The 15,048-nt window shown below is 37.7% G+C and overlaps 1 protein-coding gene across 19 annotated transcripts in view; it reads left to right on the forward strand.

Moving 5' to 3' along the window:
• Positions 1-15,048, forward strand: part of BAZ2B (bromodomain adjacent to zinc finger domain 2B) — a 385,073-nt gene that overhangs the window by 340,673 nt on the left and 29,352 nt on the right. For all 19 annotated transcript variants that reach the window (XM_081243239.1, XM_081243227.1, XM_081243238.1 and 16 more), the window contains 2 exons: positions 3,199-3,261; positions 4,484-4,628. In XM_081243239.1, coding sequence (XP_081099365.1) covers positions 3,199-3,261; positions 4,484-4,628 — 208 coding nt within the window. The remainder of the gene's footprint in view (positions 1-3,198; positions 3,262-4,483; positions 4,629-15,048) is intronic.

Genomic DNA, 15,048 nt, shown 5'->3' on the forward strand with positions numbered 1-15,048 from the left:
TTAAACATCATTTTTAATATTTTAAGACCGGATATGTCATTTAAAGTAGTCATTTTTATTTTTTATGAATGTTGAATTACAGTTAATTAGAGTGATCAAAATCCTGGCAAATGTGTATCTTGTTATTAATGTGAGAAAACAGTTTAAAAACATTTGAAAATAATGAATATTTTAGGACCTAAGAAACCAAATTAGCATTTCCTTTAAATTATTTGAGAGTTTTTCTTTATCATGAAGAAGTAGTAACCACTTATCAATTTCATAATAAAATTAAAGGTTAACTATTTAATGAACCTTATTGATAAGATTGTCCTCTGAAAATAGGTCTGGCCTCTTGATTAAAGTATAGGTAGAGTGTCAGTAGTTATACTCCTTAAAGGACTAATTGCAGGAGCCTTTCCATTGAGACCCGTGTGATCCCTTTCAATTAGAAGATACTGCCCTGAGACTAAGTCACAGCCCTCTGTCTCAAGGGTGATTTCCTCTTTTCTTCACTCTTCATTCCTTCAACACATGGACTCTTTCCCTAATACTTAGGTATGTGTTGAAATCTAGGTGAGCTTTAACCTCACAAGTTGCTGTGGAGGAGGTTATGTGGACAATTAAACTTTGATATGTAGTGACACATACAACAGCCTTCTCTTCTGATTGGGAAACCATGGCAGGGACAGATTTTGCGTTCTTAGCTTTGTAGTTATTGCCTTTCTCTCTGGCCTTTCAAATTCCTTCATATCTCTTAAATTATAAGGACTATTAGCCAAAGCTCCTTTAAATAAAACTTTAGTAGATATTTTACTTCTTTTTCATCATAAGAAAAGTCTTAGAACTGATAGTTAGCTAATTTGGCTGATACATAGCTACTTTGATGTCTCATTTCAAATATTTGTTGATTGAGTTGATTTTTATGTAAGCAAATTATCAAACATCCTGCTGGTCCAACAGTCACTATACAATCATATAGCTATTAAATATCTATTTAATTGAAGAGTCAAGGTTTAAGGGTCATTGAGCCTGTTCTCTTTTAAATAGAAATGATGTATATATGGAATCTTAAAAAAAAAAATGGTTCTGAAGAACCTAGGGGCTGGACAGGAAAAAAGACGCAGACATAGAGAATGGACTTGAGGACACGGGGAGGGGGAAGGGTAAGCTGGGACGAAGTGAGAGAGTAGCATTGACATATGTACACTACCAAATGTAAAATAGATAGCTAGTGGGAAGCAGCTCATAGCACAGGGAGATCAGCTCGGTGCTTTGTGACCACCTAGAGGAGTGGGATAGGGAGGGTGGGAGGGAGGCTCAAGAGGGAGGAGATATGGGGGTATATGTATACGTATAGCTGACTCACTTTGTTATAAAGCAGAAACTAACACAACATTGTAAAGCAATTATACTCCAATCAAGATGTTTAAATAAATAAATAAATAGAAATGATGTTATTATTACCACAAATAATATGCCTAAATGCCTTTGTAAATTGGTCCCCTAAATTTGGGTAAAGAGTAGATAGAGAATGGTAAGACTATTGAAGTTTTCCTTTCACTTCCTTCTGTTGGCGAGATAACTATACTGGTTTAGAAATATCTGTTTGTGAGAGTGGTTGGTGGCAGTGTGGCTTTTTTAAAAAGCTTATAGGGGCTTCCCTGGTGGCGCAGTGGTTGAGAGTCCGCCTGCCGATGCAGGGAACACGGGTTCGTGCCCCGGTCCGGGAAGATGCCACATGCTGCGGAGCGGCTGGGCCCGTGAGCCATGGCTGCGGAGCCTGAGCGTCCGAAGCCTGTGCTCCGCAACGGGAGAGGCCACAACAGTGAGAGGCCCGCGTACTAAAAAAAAAAAAAAAAAAAAAAAAAGCTTATAGTAAGTGAACATCAAAAACAATTGCTTATGTTTTTTAAACCTGAGATGTACCTACATTTTTCTAATTTATGGACAGCTTTCAGAAAGAAGGAAAGTAACCTTATTTATATATTAGGTACCAGGAACTCTGCTAGTTGCTTTCAGATCTGTTCTTATTTAGTCCTCACAAAAGTCCCAGGTTACAGATAATGTTATCACAAGATAATGTTATCACCAATTTACAGATTAGGAAACAGTTTTAGAGGAGTTAAATAATTTGCCTATATGAAGTCGTGCAGCTGAGGTCCAGAGAAGCACATATACTTTATATTGTGTCATGCTTTCCCTCGAAAACATATACTTTGGGTGTAGCTTTCCTATATTCACTTTGTAGAATGAAAAATTTTATATAATCACAAGATTTCTATTTATGAAATCAGTACTCTATATAGTAGGGATTATTTTTCTTCTAAAAGCTCAATGTGTTCAAAATATCATTTACCCTTTTTTGCTCTAAAATGACTCTCAGTTAATGATACCAATATTTTTGCAGTCTCCCAGATTTAAACCCTTAATATCATAATTTACTCCTTCCTTCATCTCCCTCACCCATTTCTGCCTCGTATCTGTGAGCTGCCAGGACTTAACAGTTCTGACTATGTACTATCTCTTATATCCATTTCCTTTTCTATTTCTTTTATCCTAGTACGACCCACATCCTCTTTTCCTCTTGAATCATTGCAACAATTCGCTAACTAGATTTGCCAACTGTAGTCCTTTCCCTGCTCCAGGCCATCTTACAACTATTACCATACTAATCTTTGTAAAGCATAGTTCTGATATTTAATCTCCCTCAAAGGATCATATTACTGTCCATTGCCAAGCACTTACAGCTCTAGATAATTTAGCCCTAAACTCATCTGTGCCTCATCTCCCCACCTTACCTCTTCAGGTCAAACTCTTTCTGAAATGCCCTGTCCTCTTTTCTCTGATCAATCAAATCCTAACAATTCTTCAGTAGCTAATTAAAACATAACTTCTTCCATATAGCCTCTCTTGGTATAGGTTCCCACTAGAAGTAATCTCACCCTTCCCTGAGCTCCATGACTGTTAATCTCTACCTCTCTTGAGGTCCTTATAGCTTTCTGCTGTTTGGCAGTTTTTATTTATTAGTGTAATGTTTTATGTGTCTCCCTACCAGATTAATGCTTTATCGAGAGCAAGAACTGATATTGATATTCTCATTTCCATGGTGCCTATCCTAGTACTTTGTATATAGGAGGCTTTCATTAAATATTTGCTGATTGACTGAGTAAATAAATCTTAAAAACAGGAAATGATACTGTATTTTGTTATGTATAGGATGAAGGTGACCAAGCAGCAAGTGTTGAAGAGCTAGAAAAACAGATTGAAAAACTGAGTAAAGTAAGCACTTTTCAGATTACAGTTTATATCTTTTTTTTTTTTTTTTTTTTGCAGCATTTCAAAAATCCACCTTGTATGGGATTAGTTTTTCTGGTTGCTAAATAAAAACAAGCTTTTTGTAACTAATTAAAATGAGGCGCTTTAGAAACATTCTCACAATTAAACCTTTAAAGTTTAATGCTGGGCTTCCCTGGTGGCGCAGTGGTTGAGAGTCCGCCTGCCGATGCAGGGGACACAGGTTCGTGCCCCGGTCCGGGAAGATCCCACATGCCGCAGAACGGCTGGGCCCGTGAGCCATGGCCGCTCAGCTTGTGCGTCCGGAGCCTGTGCTCCACAACGGGAGGGGCCACAACAGTGAGAGGCCCGCGTACCGCAAAAAAAAAAGTTTAATGCCAAGATTAAAAACCTGCCTCTTAAGACATGGTACTGAATTTCACCAGGGCCTCTGTACTTCAGCTCTTCTTTAAGTATAAAATACCAATAAATGCATGGTTTTATTTCTTGGAATTAATTACTTTAAAAATTCAGTTGAATTTTATGATAATAGTTTTGGCAGCTCATGTTTTATTTTATATTAGTATATTTGTGGATTTTATTTGCACTGGATTTGTAAACTATAAATGTTTATGAACTCATTAAAAATTGAATTTCAGTAGGATTAGTGAAGTTTTAGATGAATTTTTTGTTTTAAAAAATGAGTTTTTAAAAGTATTATGAAATTGATATTATGAGATACCTGTATACTATAGCCATGTTAGATTCATCACAAATTTATCCCAAAATTTAGTCATATGTTACCTAAGTTTACAACATGAGTATAAAAATAGGCAAATAGAGGTCTGGTCGATTATATATGTGAGTGTTATTTGTTACATATTGTAATCAATAGAATTAAGCCAATTTGCTTTGGCTTAATGAAATACCTGGTCACACTGTTTATTATTAAGTATAAGACATGCTTTACTATACTATACTTGATAAAATAAACTTAACTCTTTAATCCACGGCAACAAAAATATTCCATCTACCCTCAAAGTAATTTCTATATTTATAAGTGTAACTAAAATTGAAGTCAGGCTTGTAATATTTAACTCTTTTGCTGTCTTTTCCCAGTAGTGAAATTTATCTGCTCTAAAGGCATAATAAGTGTAAAGTCGCTTATGTATTAATTTTTAAAGAACTTAACATCCATAGCTTAATTATATGCATCATTTTTTAACAGCAACAAAGTCAGTACAGAAGGAAGCTCTTTGACGCTTCTCACTCTTTACGTTCGATGATGTTTGGCCAGGATCGTTACAGACGCCGGTACTGGATTCTTCCCCAATGTGGGGGGATTTTTGTAGAAGGCATGGAGAGTGGTGAAGGTAGGAACTGTTAATCTGTTACAAAGTAATATAAGGAACCATATTTTTTAAAACCCTGTTACTCCTTCAATACATTTTGTGCTTCCAGAATCAAATCTGCTTTATGGATAAACATTGTAAAACCTTGATTCCCATTCCTTTTGAACTCATAATGCCCCTTGCTCTGATAAATATTCCTTCTCTCTCCATGATTTTTCTTCTGCCACTCTTACTGACATCAGACATGAACTATTCTTTTTCTTTAGCAGACAAAGGTCTTCACCTGTATTATCCTTTATAACTACTCCTCCATTTCTCTTCCTTCCCATTTTCAAGTTTTCCAACATGTGGTTTTATTCTTTAACCTTCCCAACAAGCATCCATCCCAACAGTGTCCCTGGAGGTAACTTGCTTCAATCTAAGACCCTTATTATAATCCTCATTCATCTTGAAATCTTGTTCATGTTTGAAATTTGTGATCACCTCCTCCTCCATTAAACTTCTTCCTTTCTTCAGTTCTATATTACCACACAATTCTACAGTCTACCTTTGGACTATTTTTTCACTGGCTCCATTCCTGTTACATTAGCTAGCACGTAACATAATGCATATACATGCTCAATAAACCATCTGAATTGAACTTTTTAGAACTCTGTACCTGGACGTTTCCAAATGTTTAAATTCTGATGGGGCCAAAAGTGTTATGTCAGTGCTTACAGGTTTCAGGGTATAAGGGGTTGGTGCAGCTATCTTTTATTTTTTTATTTTTTTTTAAACACAACGTGATTATATTTTAATACACAACCAAAATACAAAACACCATAGTAAATTGATGGCAATAAAATATAATATTGATATTTCATTTGCATTGCATGACAGATGGTTAACATCCTTAGTCATAAATGAGTTCTTAGAAACCAGTAACAAAGACATTAATAAACCAAGGGAAATTAAAACAAAAACAAACCAGAAGATAATGAAATAACACAAGGGACTAGTAAGGATTAAGCATATATGAAGATGACTGAGCTGAACAATAACAGAAGAAAAGCAATTTCTTTGAAATATCATATTACCAAAGATTAAAAATTTAACATTTGTACAGTTTTAGGAAACATACCCACATAAACACTGGGGGACAAGATTGATGAGGTCCCATCTATATAGTAGGGCAAACTCTAGTTTGGACTCAAAACTATAAAATTTTAGATATCCTTAGTTCTAGCAGTTCCAATTCATTGGAATTATTTCAACAAATTAGTTGGATAAATTTACAATTTATATATAAACGATGTTTACTGCATAGAAAATGTGTAGCTAGTATATAGACCCCCCAAAAATGACTTGCATATTAATTTATCAGTACACCCAAAAGAATGTGTACAAAATTTCATTAATAGTAGATAACATAGTCGGAGGTGGCACAATTAGAGGAGGAAAAAGGGCATTTAAGAAGTAAAATATTGGACTTCACTGGTGGCGCAGTGGTTGAGAATCCACCTGCCAATGCAGGGGACACAGGTTCCAGCCCTGGTCCAGGAAGATCCCACATGCCGCGGAGCAACTAAGCCCGTGCGCCACAACTACTGAGCCTGCATGCCACAACTACTGAAGCCTGCGCTCCTAGAGCCTTTGCTCCGCAACAGGGGAAGCCACCACAGTGAGAAGGCTGCGCACCAAAACGAAGAGTAGGCCCTGCTCGCCACAGCTAGAGAAAGCCCGTGCACAGCAACAAAGACTCAATGCGGCCAAAAATTAATTAATTAATTTTTTTAAAAAAAGAAGTAAAATATTATACTTCACAAATTTCCACATCCTTTGAAATTTTGAAAAAGATGATTTTTTGTTAATCAATTTTAAATTTCCCTGTGATAAGTGAAAATTTTAAATATATGCACTTAATACTTACAGGAGCATTGAAATGAAGCCTCAGAATCACACCATTCTGAGCTTCTCCGTGTAATCATGCTGCCATCATTCAAGCTTCTGAGATTTAGTCCAATGGCAACAATGAAAACAGTCAACATGCCTGGTTACAATTGGAGCTATCTTTTAGAATGCTATTTCTGCATTCTCTGCTGCCTGTGGGTAAGGGGGAGCATGAATCAGCCACCCAATACCATATTAGTAAGCCCATTGTTAAATGGCAGCAGCTGTGAAAAAAATCCCAATTGTTTGATTGTATAATTTTTGGAAACTCCAATATATAACAAATACATTTCAGTCTTAATAGTATGTGTATTGTCTGCACACACAAGGGACACAGTAACTCCATATCCAGAAAAGGTGTATATCATTCAGTGGCTAAAGGAAATCAGATATCCAAAAGCTAACAAATGTCATCAGAGTCTCTTTGTCAGAGACTTTCGTCACAGATACTTGTAGTGCTACTATCAAATAAAGTTGACTAAACAGGGTTGTTAAATTGTGAAATGAGGTTGCTCAGTACCCCTACCTGAATCTCTGCTTGTTTAAGAAATGCAATCTCGGGCTTCCCTGGTGGCACAGTGGTTAAGAATCCGCCTGCCAATGCAGGGGACACGGGTTCGAGCCCTGGTCCGGGAAGATCCCATGTGCCGCGGAGCAACTAAGCCCGTGCGCCACAACTACTGAGCCTGCGCTCTAGATCCCACATGCCACAACTACTGAAGCCCGCATGCCTAGAACCCATGCTCCGCAACAAGGGAAGCCACTGCAATGAGAAGCCCGCTTACCACAGTGAAGAGTAGCCCCTGCTCACCACAACCAGACAAAGCCCATGCGCAGCAACGAAGACCCAACACAGCCAAAGATAAATAAATAAATTTATTTAAAAAAAAAAAGAAGAAGAAATGCAACCTTTCTCCTCCAGGTATGCAACACTGTTGCACAACCTGGCCTTGTAAGTATAGCTGGGTTTTGGCAACATACCTGACCAACAGGTATAGAAGCTACCAGTAGAGGTCACAAAAAATAAGTCCAAGTGATATGTGGGCATACTTGTGCAGGACTTAAATACCCCAGTCTGTCCATGCCAGGTATGCAACCCGAGGAAGGAAGGAGTTCATGCAAAAGCTTTTGCAGTGATTGTGATTCTGGTCTTCCAGCCACAGTGAACACAGAATCCCAACCCCAGTAGGGAAATGTGTTTGCCATGGCTCTGTTGCATTCTGGAACAATAGATACTTGGTTCTTCATGTCTAGCAAGCCCATAAACGTTTGAAGCTTTTCTCCTTTCCAGCATAATGAACTGAGGAGTATGGTTAGTGATCCCTTGGAGGAGACCCTGGGGACTGAGCCCAGCCCTGGTCCTCCTTAAGTTTGAAAGAGCTTAGGTCAGGGAACAAAGAAGCCTGGCTTCAGGAGTTGAGTCAAACTCATAAGGTGGAGGTGATGTAATCCCATTTCAAGAGAGTCAAGTTAATGTAGGGTATTTCCCTCAGTTCTATTCTCTGAGTCCTTTTCTGAGGAGTGTAGAGGCCATGAGATCTTACCAGATGGTTTGTGGGAGTGAGGCTTAATAGCTCTAATCCCTGAAGGAGATTCCTTACCAGGGACCTTCTCCACCTAATCTTCTGGTGTCTCCCACTCTTCTAACAACTCTTCAGTATAGCATGTGAACCATTCAATATTGTGTCTTACCTCACAAGAATCTTTTTCACGGTCTCAGTAGGTCTTTCAAGTTTCTGAATAGGACCACATTCCAACACTCCAGGATTACGCAGCCATCAACTTCTGTCGTATTAATCCTTCTGCTTATGAGCAATACCACACTTAGTGGTGTGCGGGAGCCTCTGCCAGAAGTCTAGCCTGTCTTTGATTCTTTTTTCTTTTTATCTTCTCCTTCCTTTGTTCCTTTTTTCTTTTTCTTTTGTACGGAAACCTGTACCACTTACTAAGCTCCCTCTTTCCATTTCCTCCCCTGAGATGGGGCATGTGTGACCTAAAAGAACTATTTCATTTCTATCAGTGCTTCACACATGATGGAGTAAAGTCAAAGCAGTCATCCACTCAGTTGGACCTGTTCTGATTTGATGATTCAACATACTTTGCACCAAGAACGTGTTGTCAGGCCTTCCCCTCTCAAGCCCTGGGTTTTCTTATAATCATGCTAACACAGCCAGGGTCTCAGAACAGCTACATCCTCTGCGGATCTAGTCCCACTCACATTCAAGGGTCAGGAAAATCATGGGGCTATATTTTACCAACACTACCAAGCATTCAGTTTGGAAACAGGGTGGCAGCGCCTATCTCAGCATTATTAGTCAACCCAGACTGCTCATTCTATAACAGGGGCATGTGTTCCCCTTTCTCAGCTTCATTTAATATCACTGCTGTCCCTCCATCATGCAAACAAACAAGCCAAGCCTCTAAGAATCCTTCCAAGTGCGTATGGTAGTAGACCTGTTGAGAACCTAGTTCTTACTCTGTACACTGCTGGATTTCCTCCCGCTGTTGTGTCCACTCAGATTCCTTTAAGGCATGCCTCACAATAACTGGCTTTTCACATACACAGGGGCCAGTTGCCTCATGTATTAGTGGGAGTTTGCCCCACTTTCCCTTCTAAAGGTGCTGCCGTCACCCTTTTTAGTTTACCATCCCCCCCTTAGGGCTCATGAAAATCTCTAAGCTAGTAAGGAAGAGAGACAGAACTAGATTTCAAGTCAGCTTATCACCACTAGTCATCCTCTTTAGTATATCACTTTTATGGCTTCTGCCATCTTCAGGCATTGCTACTAAGACCATTCTAACTCTACCAAGTGAATTACCACTGACCCCAAGAAGGAATTCTTCCACCCCTGGGTGCGCCCCTTCCAGAAATCCATGACATCGGGATTTTGTTGGTCACCAATTGTTGTACAAGATGCATGGTCACAAAAATCACTAATGACATACATAGTACTAATAACATACACAGTACTAATAACAGCATAATTTATTAGTGAAGGCAACTTATAGGCAGAGAAGTTACAGTACATAGGATCTCCCAGCTCCCATAATGGTTCCATAGGACTTGGATGTGTGACAAGAACACTCCAAGAGACAAAACACTATACCCCATACCTTGCTCTCTATTTATGGGTTAGTGTAAGAAAGGGTAAGGAGCACTGAGTTTCTCTAAGTAACAGTAAACATATCAAGGGACATTTGGGTCTAGGAACAGTGCTTGCGGGTATGCATACCAAGAATCAAAGTCTACACACCAAGGATCCTGAGAACAGTGTTGACATTAGCTGGCTAAAGGCTCTGCTATCCTTCTCTTGGCCCCCAGGAAAGTGGGAAGGAAGAAAGCCCCATGGCCACTCAGCCAAAACCAAGGATTTGTTGCCCTTCAATTCACTGTTCTGTTTGGGGTATATTGGATTGTGGATAATTCCTTCAATATTGGAAGGAAAATGAAACAAGTTTTTTGTACTGTGATGTGAATATTACCCTTCCATTTTGTATTAGGATATGTTTACAGCATTAGGTCTATAAGTATAGAAACTAATTCCTGTTAGGATGTATATTACCCTTCCATTTTGTATTAGGATATGTTTACAGCATTAGGTCTATAAGTATAGAAACTAATTCCTGTTAGGATGTGTGGAGGAATCTTACCTGAAGGATGAAGGCATCTTTTTAAAAAATTCCTGGATCAGACTGGGAAGGAACAATCCTAGATAGACAACGATAAGAAACTGCTTCCTTGAGTCTTCTACACAGTAATAGCAAGATGTCTCCTAGGAGCTCAGTTGTGGTAGTACTGACAACATGAAGTCTGTTAAGGAGCTGTGAAAGTACTCCTGAGGTTAGGCTATACTGAATGGGTGAGAGCCTTTGAACCCTGGGAGGAAGCCACTGAACAGAGACCTGTATTCTAAATGCCAATGTTTCTACATTTCTTGTGTTCTTTGTCTGTGTTTCACTTAGATTTTAGTAAAATCTATTTGAAAGTTTTAGTCTGCTTCAGCCCAACTAAGGAGAGCCAAAGGAAAAAATTTCATTCGAACTGAGAATCGTGGACCCCTAGGGTCCAGTGACAACTATTAGGTAAACTAAAGGGTTTCAAAGTGATTCTGATAAAACTCAAGAAGACATAGTCTCTTTTCCGATAGCAAACTTGCTCTTATTAGGATTGGTTTCAATTGGTTTAATTGGGAAATGGTATTTTCTTTGTCATTATGTACTTGCAGTTACTACCAAGGAAATTAATCAAGTGAACGGCACTCCCTGTTTCATCTCTTACTTATTTTCCTCTACTTTACTCTCTTACTTATTTTCCTCTGTTTTGAAGACTTTTTTTTTTAACATCCCTATTGGAGTATAATTGCTTTACAATGGTCTGTTAGTTTCTGCTTTATAACAAAGTGAATCAGCTATGCATATACATATATCCCCATATCTCCTCCTTCTTGTGTCTCCCTCCCACCCTCCCTATCCCACCCCTATAGGTGGATACAAAGCACCGAGCTGATCTCCCTGTGCTATGCGGCTGCTTCCCACTAGCTATCTGTTTTACATTTGGTAGTGTATATATGTCCATGCCACTCTCTCACTTCGTCCCAGCTTACCCTTCCTACTCCCCATGTCCAAGTCCATTCTCTACGTCTGCGTTGAAGACTTTTTTTTAATACTCATTGATACATGTCAAAGAAGTAAGGGCTGGAAAGAACAGAGGATTGTGTGAAATAGGAGATAGATAACTATTTAAAAAATCGTTTTACTAAATATCCTGTATATTTTTCAAATTTTTAAAATAATTTTACACTTCTATTAGAGGTTTAGTTGTTTATAATTAAGCAATTTGAATATAAAAGTTAAAGACAACCATGAATAGGCTATTGAAATGTATCATCAGCTCACTTTCCTAGGTGCAAATGGGAAATCATCAACTAGTCTCAAACCAGTAAAAAACTTGTCTGTTGGTTGGTTGGTCTGTTTGTTTTTGGATATATGACAGTGGTTTTTGAGATATTAGTTCTCAGAACAAATCAAGCACAAATATTAATATTTCCTTACTAGCCAATAATTTGTGTAAAGTTAAGGAAATTTGTGAGCATGGGTATTTGAAGAGAATATTTGTGACTCTTTTCATGTGTGCCTAATTGGAGGTGATGAAGTAGGTGGTCTTCTAAGGGCAAATGTGCAGAAGTGCATAAAGATCGTATGAGGCACAATATTTTTTTCTGGCTGTTTTTAAGATTTTCTCTATTATTGGTTTTGAGCAATTAGATCATGGTATGTCTTGGTGTAGTTATGTATCTTCATGTTTCTTTTGCTTGGAGTTGAGTTTTTTGGATCTGTAGTTTATAATTTTCATCAAATTTGGCAATTTTTCGGCCATTATTTTTTCAAACTTAATGACCTTGTCTGCTCATGCTACTGTCTTGTCAGTTTGAGGTTAGTTTTCATTGATTGAGTTCTCTAATTATGTATCATTCATGTATGTCTTTTAATTTTGGTTGAATGCGAGACATTGTGAATTTTACCTTGTTTGGTGCTGGATATTTTTGAATTTCTATAAATATTTTTGAGATTTGTTTAGCTGAAACACAGTTAAGTTACTTGGGAAAAGTTTGATCCTTTCAGATCTTTCTTTTAAAATTTCTTAGGCAGAACTAAAACAGTGCTCAGTCTAGTATGGATTATGCCCTAACTAGTAAAGCGAGATCCTTCTGAGTACTCCACCTGATGGCCGTGAATCTTGAGGTTTCCCAATCTGGTTGGTAGGAACAGGTACCAGATACCCAGCCTGTATGAGCACCTGGCACTGTCACCTCTAATCCTTTCAGGTGGTTCTTTCCTGGTCTCAGGTAGGTTCCTCACATGTACACACTGCTCATTATTCAGCTGAATACTGTGGCTCTCTGGAGTTCTCTCTCCATGCAGTGCTCTCCTCTCTAGTACTCTCTCCTGGGCACTGTAGCTACTTTGATCTCCCTGGACTCTCAGTTCCATCTCCTCATCTCAGGGAGTCTGCCAGGCTCCACCTGGGTTCTTCCTCCCTATGCTGTAGCCTGGAAATCAACCCAAAGCAATAAGCTGGGGCAATCATAGGTCTGTGTTTGTTTTCTTTTTTTGTTGCCTGAAGTCCAGTTTTTTGCAAACTGTTGTTTCATATATTTTGCCTCTTTTTTGGTTGTTTCATGCAAGAGTGTAAATCTAGTCCCTGTTATTCCATACTGTCCAGAAGCATAAGTCTGAAGTATAGGATTTTAATTTTGGGGGTAGAAACTAATTTCAAGAGAAGCATGTGAAAGCGATTTCAAACATTAGTAGAGGATTGGTTAACTTATGATGTATCCATAAAATAGAATATTATTCAGCTGATTGAAAATAATGAAGTACGGTTATATGTTTTAACATGGAAAACTGTCTAAGGTATTTAGTGAAAATATCAAATTCATCCTTTTATTTCATCATTCAAGAAATATTTATTGAGCTTCTATTTTATAGCAGCCACCATGTTACGCATTTGGGATCCAATAATAAGCAAGAGAAACATTGCTCTGCTTTTAAAAGCTTGATGATTTAAATTCTAGTGTGTGGGTGGGAGTGGAGTAGAAAATAAACAAATAATTAGGTTATTGTTTATAATGATAAATTCTGTGATGGAAATATGTAGGATGATATTCTAAAGTGAATGGGTAAAATAAGACACAAGGATGTATTGTACAACACAGGGAATATAGCCAATATTTTAAAATAACTGTAAATGGAGTATAACCTTTAAAAATTGTGAATCACTACATTATATACCTGTAACTTATATAATATTGTACATCAACCATATGTCAGGAAAACAAATAAATAAAGTGAATGGAATAGGGAACCTACTTCAGATAAAATGATCAGAGAAAACCTCTGTGAGGAAATGACTTGATCTGAGACATGAAGGATAAGGAGCCAGTCAACAAAACAATATCCCAGGCAGAGGGAGCAGCAAATGCAAAGTGCCCAAAAAAGGAAAGCACTGGGTATGTTTGAGAAGCTGAAAAAAAAGGAAGAAAGGAAGAGCAAGGTTAGCAAGGACAAGACTGGTCAGAGGTTGTAGAAATTTTCAGGAACCAGACCATACAGCATTGTAGGCCTTGCTTAGGAGTTTGGATTTTATTCTGAGTTGCAGAAAAGTGAAGGGTAGTATCCATTTATGTAATACTGCAAAATGATATTCCTATAGATGCATGTAAGATTTTTAGAAGGATATATAAACATGATTGAATAACCATGGTTACCTCTGAAGAGTAGAAATAGGGACTAAGGGAGTAGGACAGAAAGGCTTTTCTTTATACCTCTCATTACTGAATATTTTACCTTGGACATATATTACTTTTCAAATTGAATAAAGTAGTGGATTTATATTTTTTAAGAGTTCTTATAAATTATTTTTAAAACACTGTTCAAAAATATGAACCAGGGGCCTCCCTGGTGGCGCAGTGGTTGAGAGTCCGCCTGCCGATGCAGGGGATACGGGTTCGTGCCCCGGTCTGGGAGGATCCCATATGCCGCGGAGCGGCTGGGCCCGTGAGCCATGGCCGCTGGGCCTGCGCATCCGGAGCCTGTGCTCCGCAACGGGAGAGGCCACAACAGTGAGAGGCCCGCATACCGCAAAAAGAAAAAAAAAAAAAAAAAAAAAAATATGAACCAGAAGTTCACAAAGGAGAAATGCCAGTAAGCCCATGAAAAGATACTCAGCCTTACTGGAGATCAGAAAACAAAAATGCAGCTTAGATTTTTATCTCCCAGATATTGACAAAAACAAAAAATACTGATAGTATTTCATTTCCTTGAGGGTGTAGGCAAACAGATGCTCTTGCTTCTGGTATGAATGTGTATTGATCTAGACTTTCAGTTTGACAACATATTTCAAAAACTCTGAAAAGTATATATCTTAGGACTCAGTAAATGTTTTCTAGAAATTTATCCTAAGGAAGTACATTTTTTAAAAAATTTAAGTCCAAAGATACAGATACAAGGTCATTTACCATTTATAGCATTTTTTATAATAGTGAATAACTGGGCCCTATTAATAGCCATCAGTAGAAAATTGATTATTTAAATTATGATATATTCTATTGAATATTCTATAGCCATTAAAATTTATGATGTAGTTTTATATTTATTGACGTATCAGGATGTTTACAGAGCAAAACATGTAGGTTAAGCATTATGTATATAATGAGATTTCCTTTTTTTTTAATTTATAGGTTTAAGTGTGTATGTGTGTGCATATAGAATGCCTGGAAGGATTTAGACAAAAATATTAATAATAATTTTTGCTGTGTATTAGGGCTTTTAAATTTTCTATATTTTAGTTTTTCTAAAGATTAGTCACAAAATTACATTAATTTTCCAATGAGCAAAAGAATCTAATCTATAAAAAAGGGGGAAATGGGGAGTATTAAGTAATCCAGAAAAGTTTCCTAAAATATTTATGCATATAACTTGATAAGTAATAAAAGAATATAATTATAGTATT

This window comes from Mesoplodon bidens (assembly GCF_964165515.1).
Source record: "Mesoplodon bidens genome assembly, chromosome: 8".
In the NCBI taxonomy this organism is placed as follows: Eukaryota; Metazoa; Chordata; class Mammalia; order Artiodactyla; family Ziphiidae; genus Mesoplodon; species Mesoplodon bidens.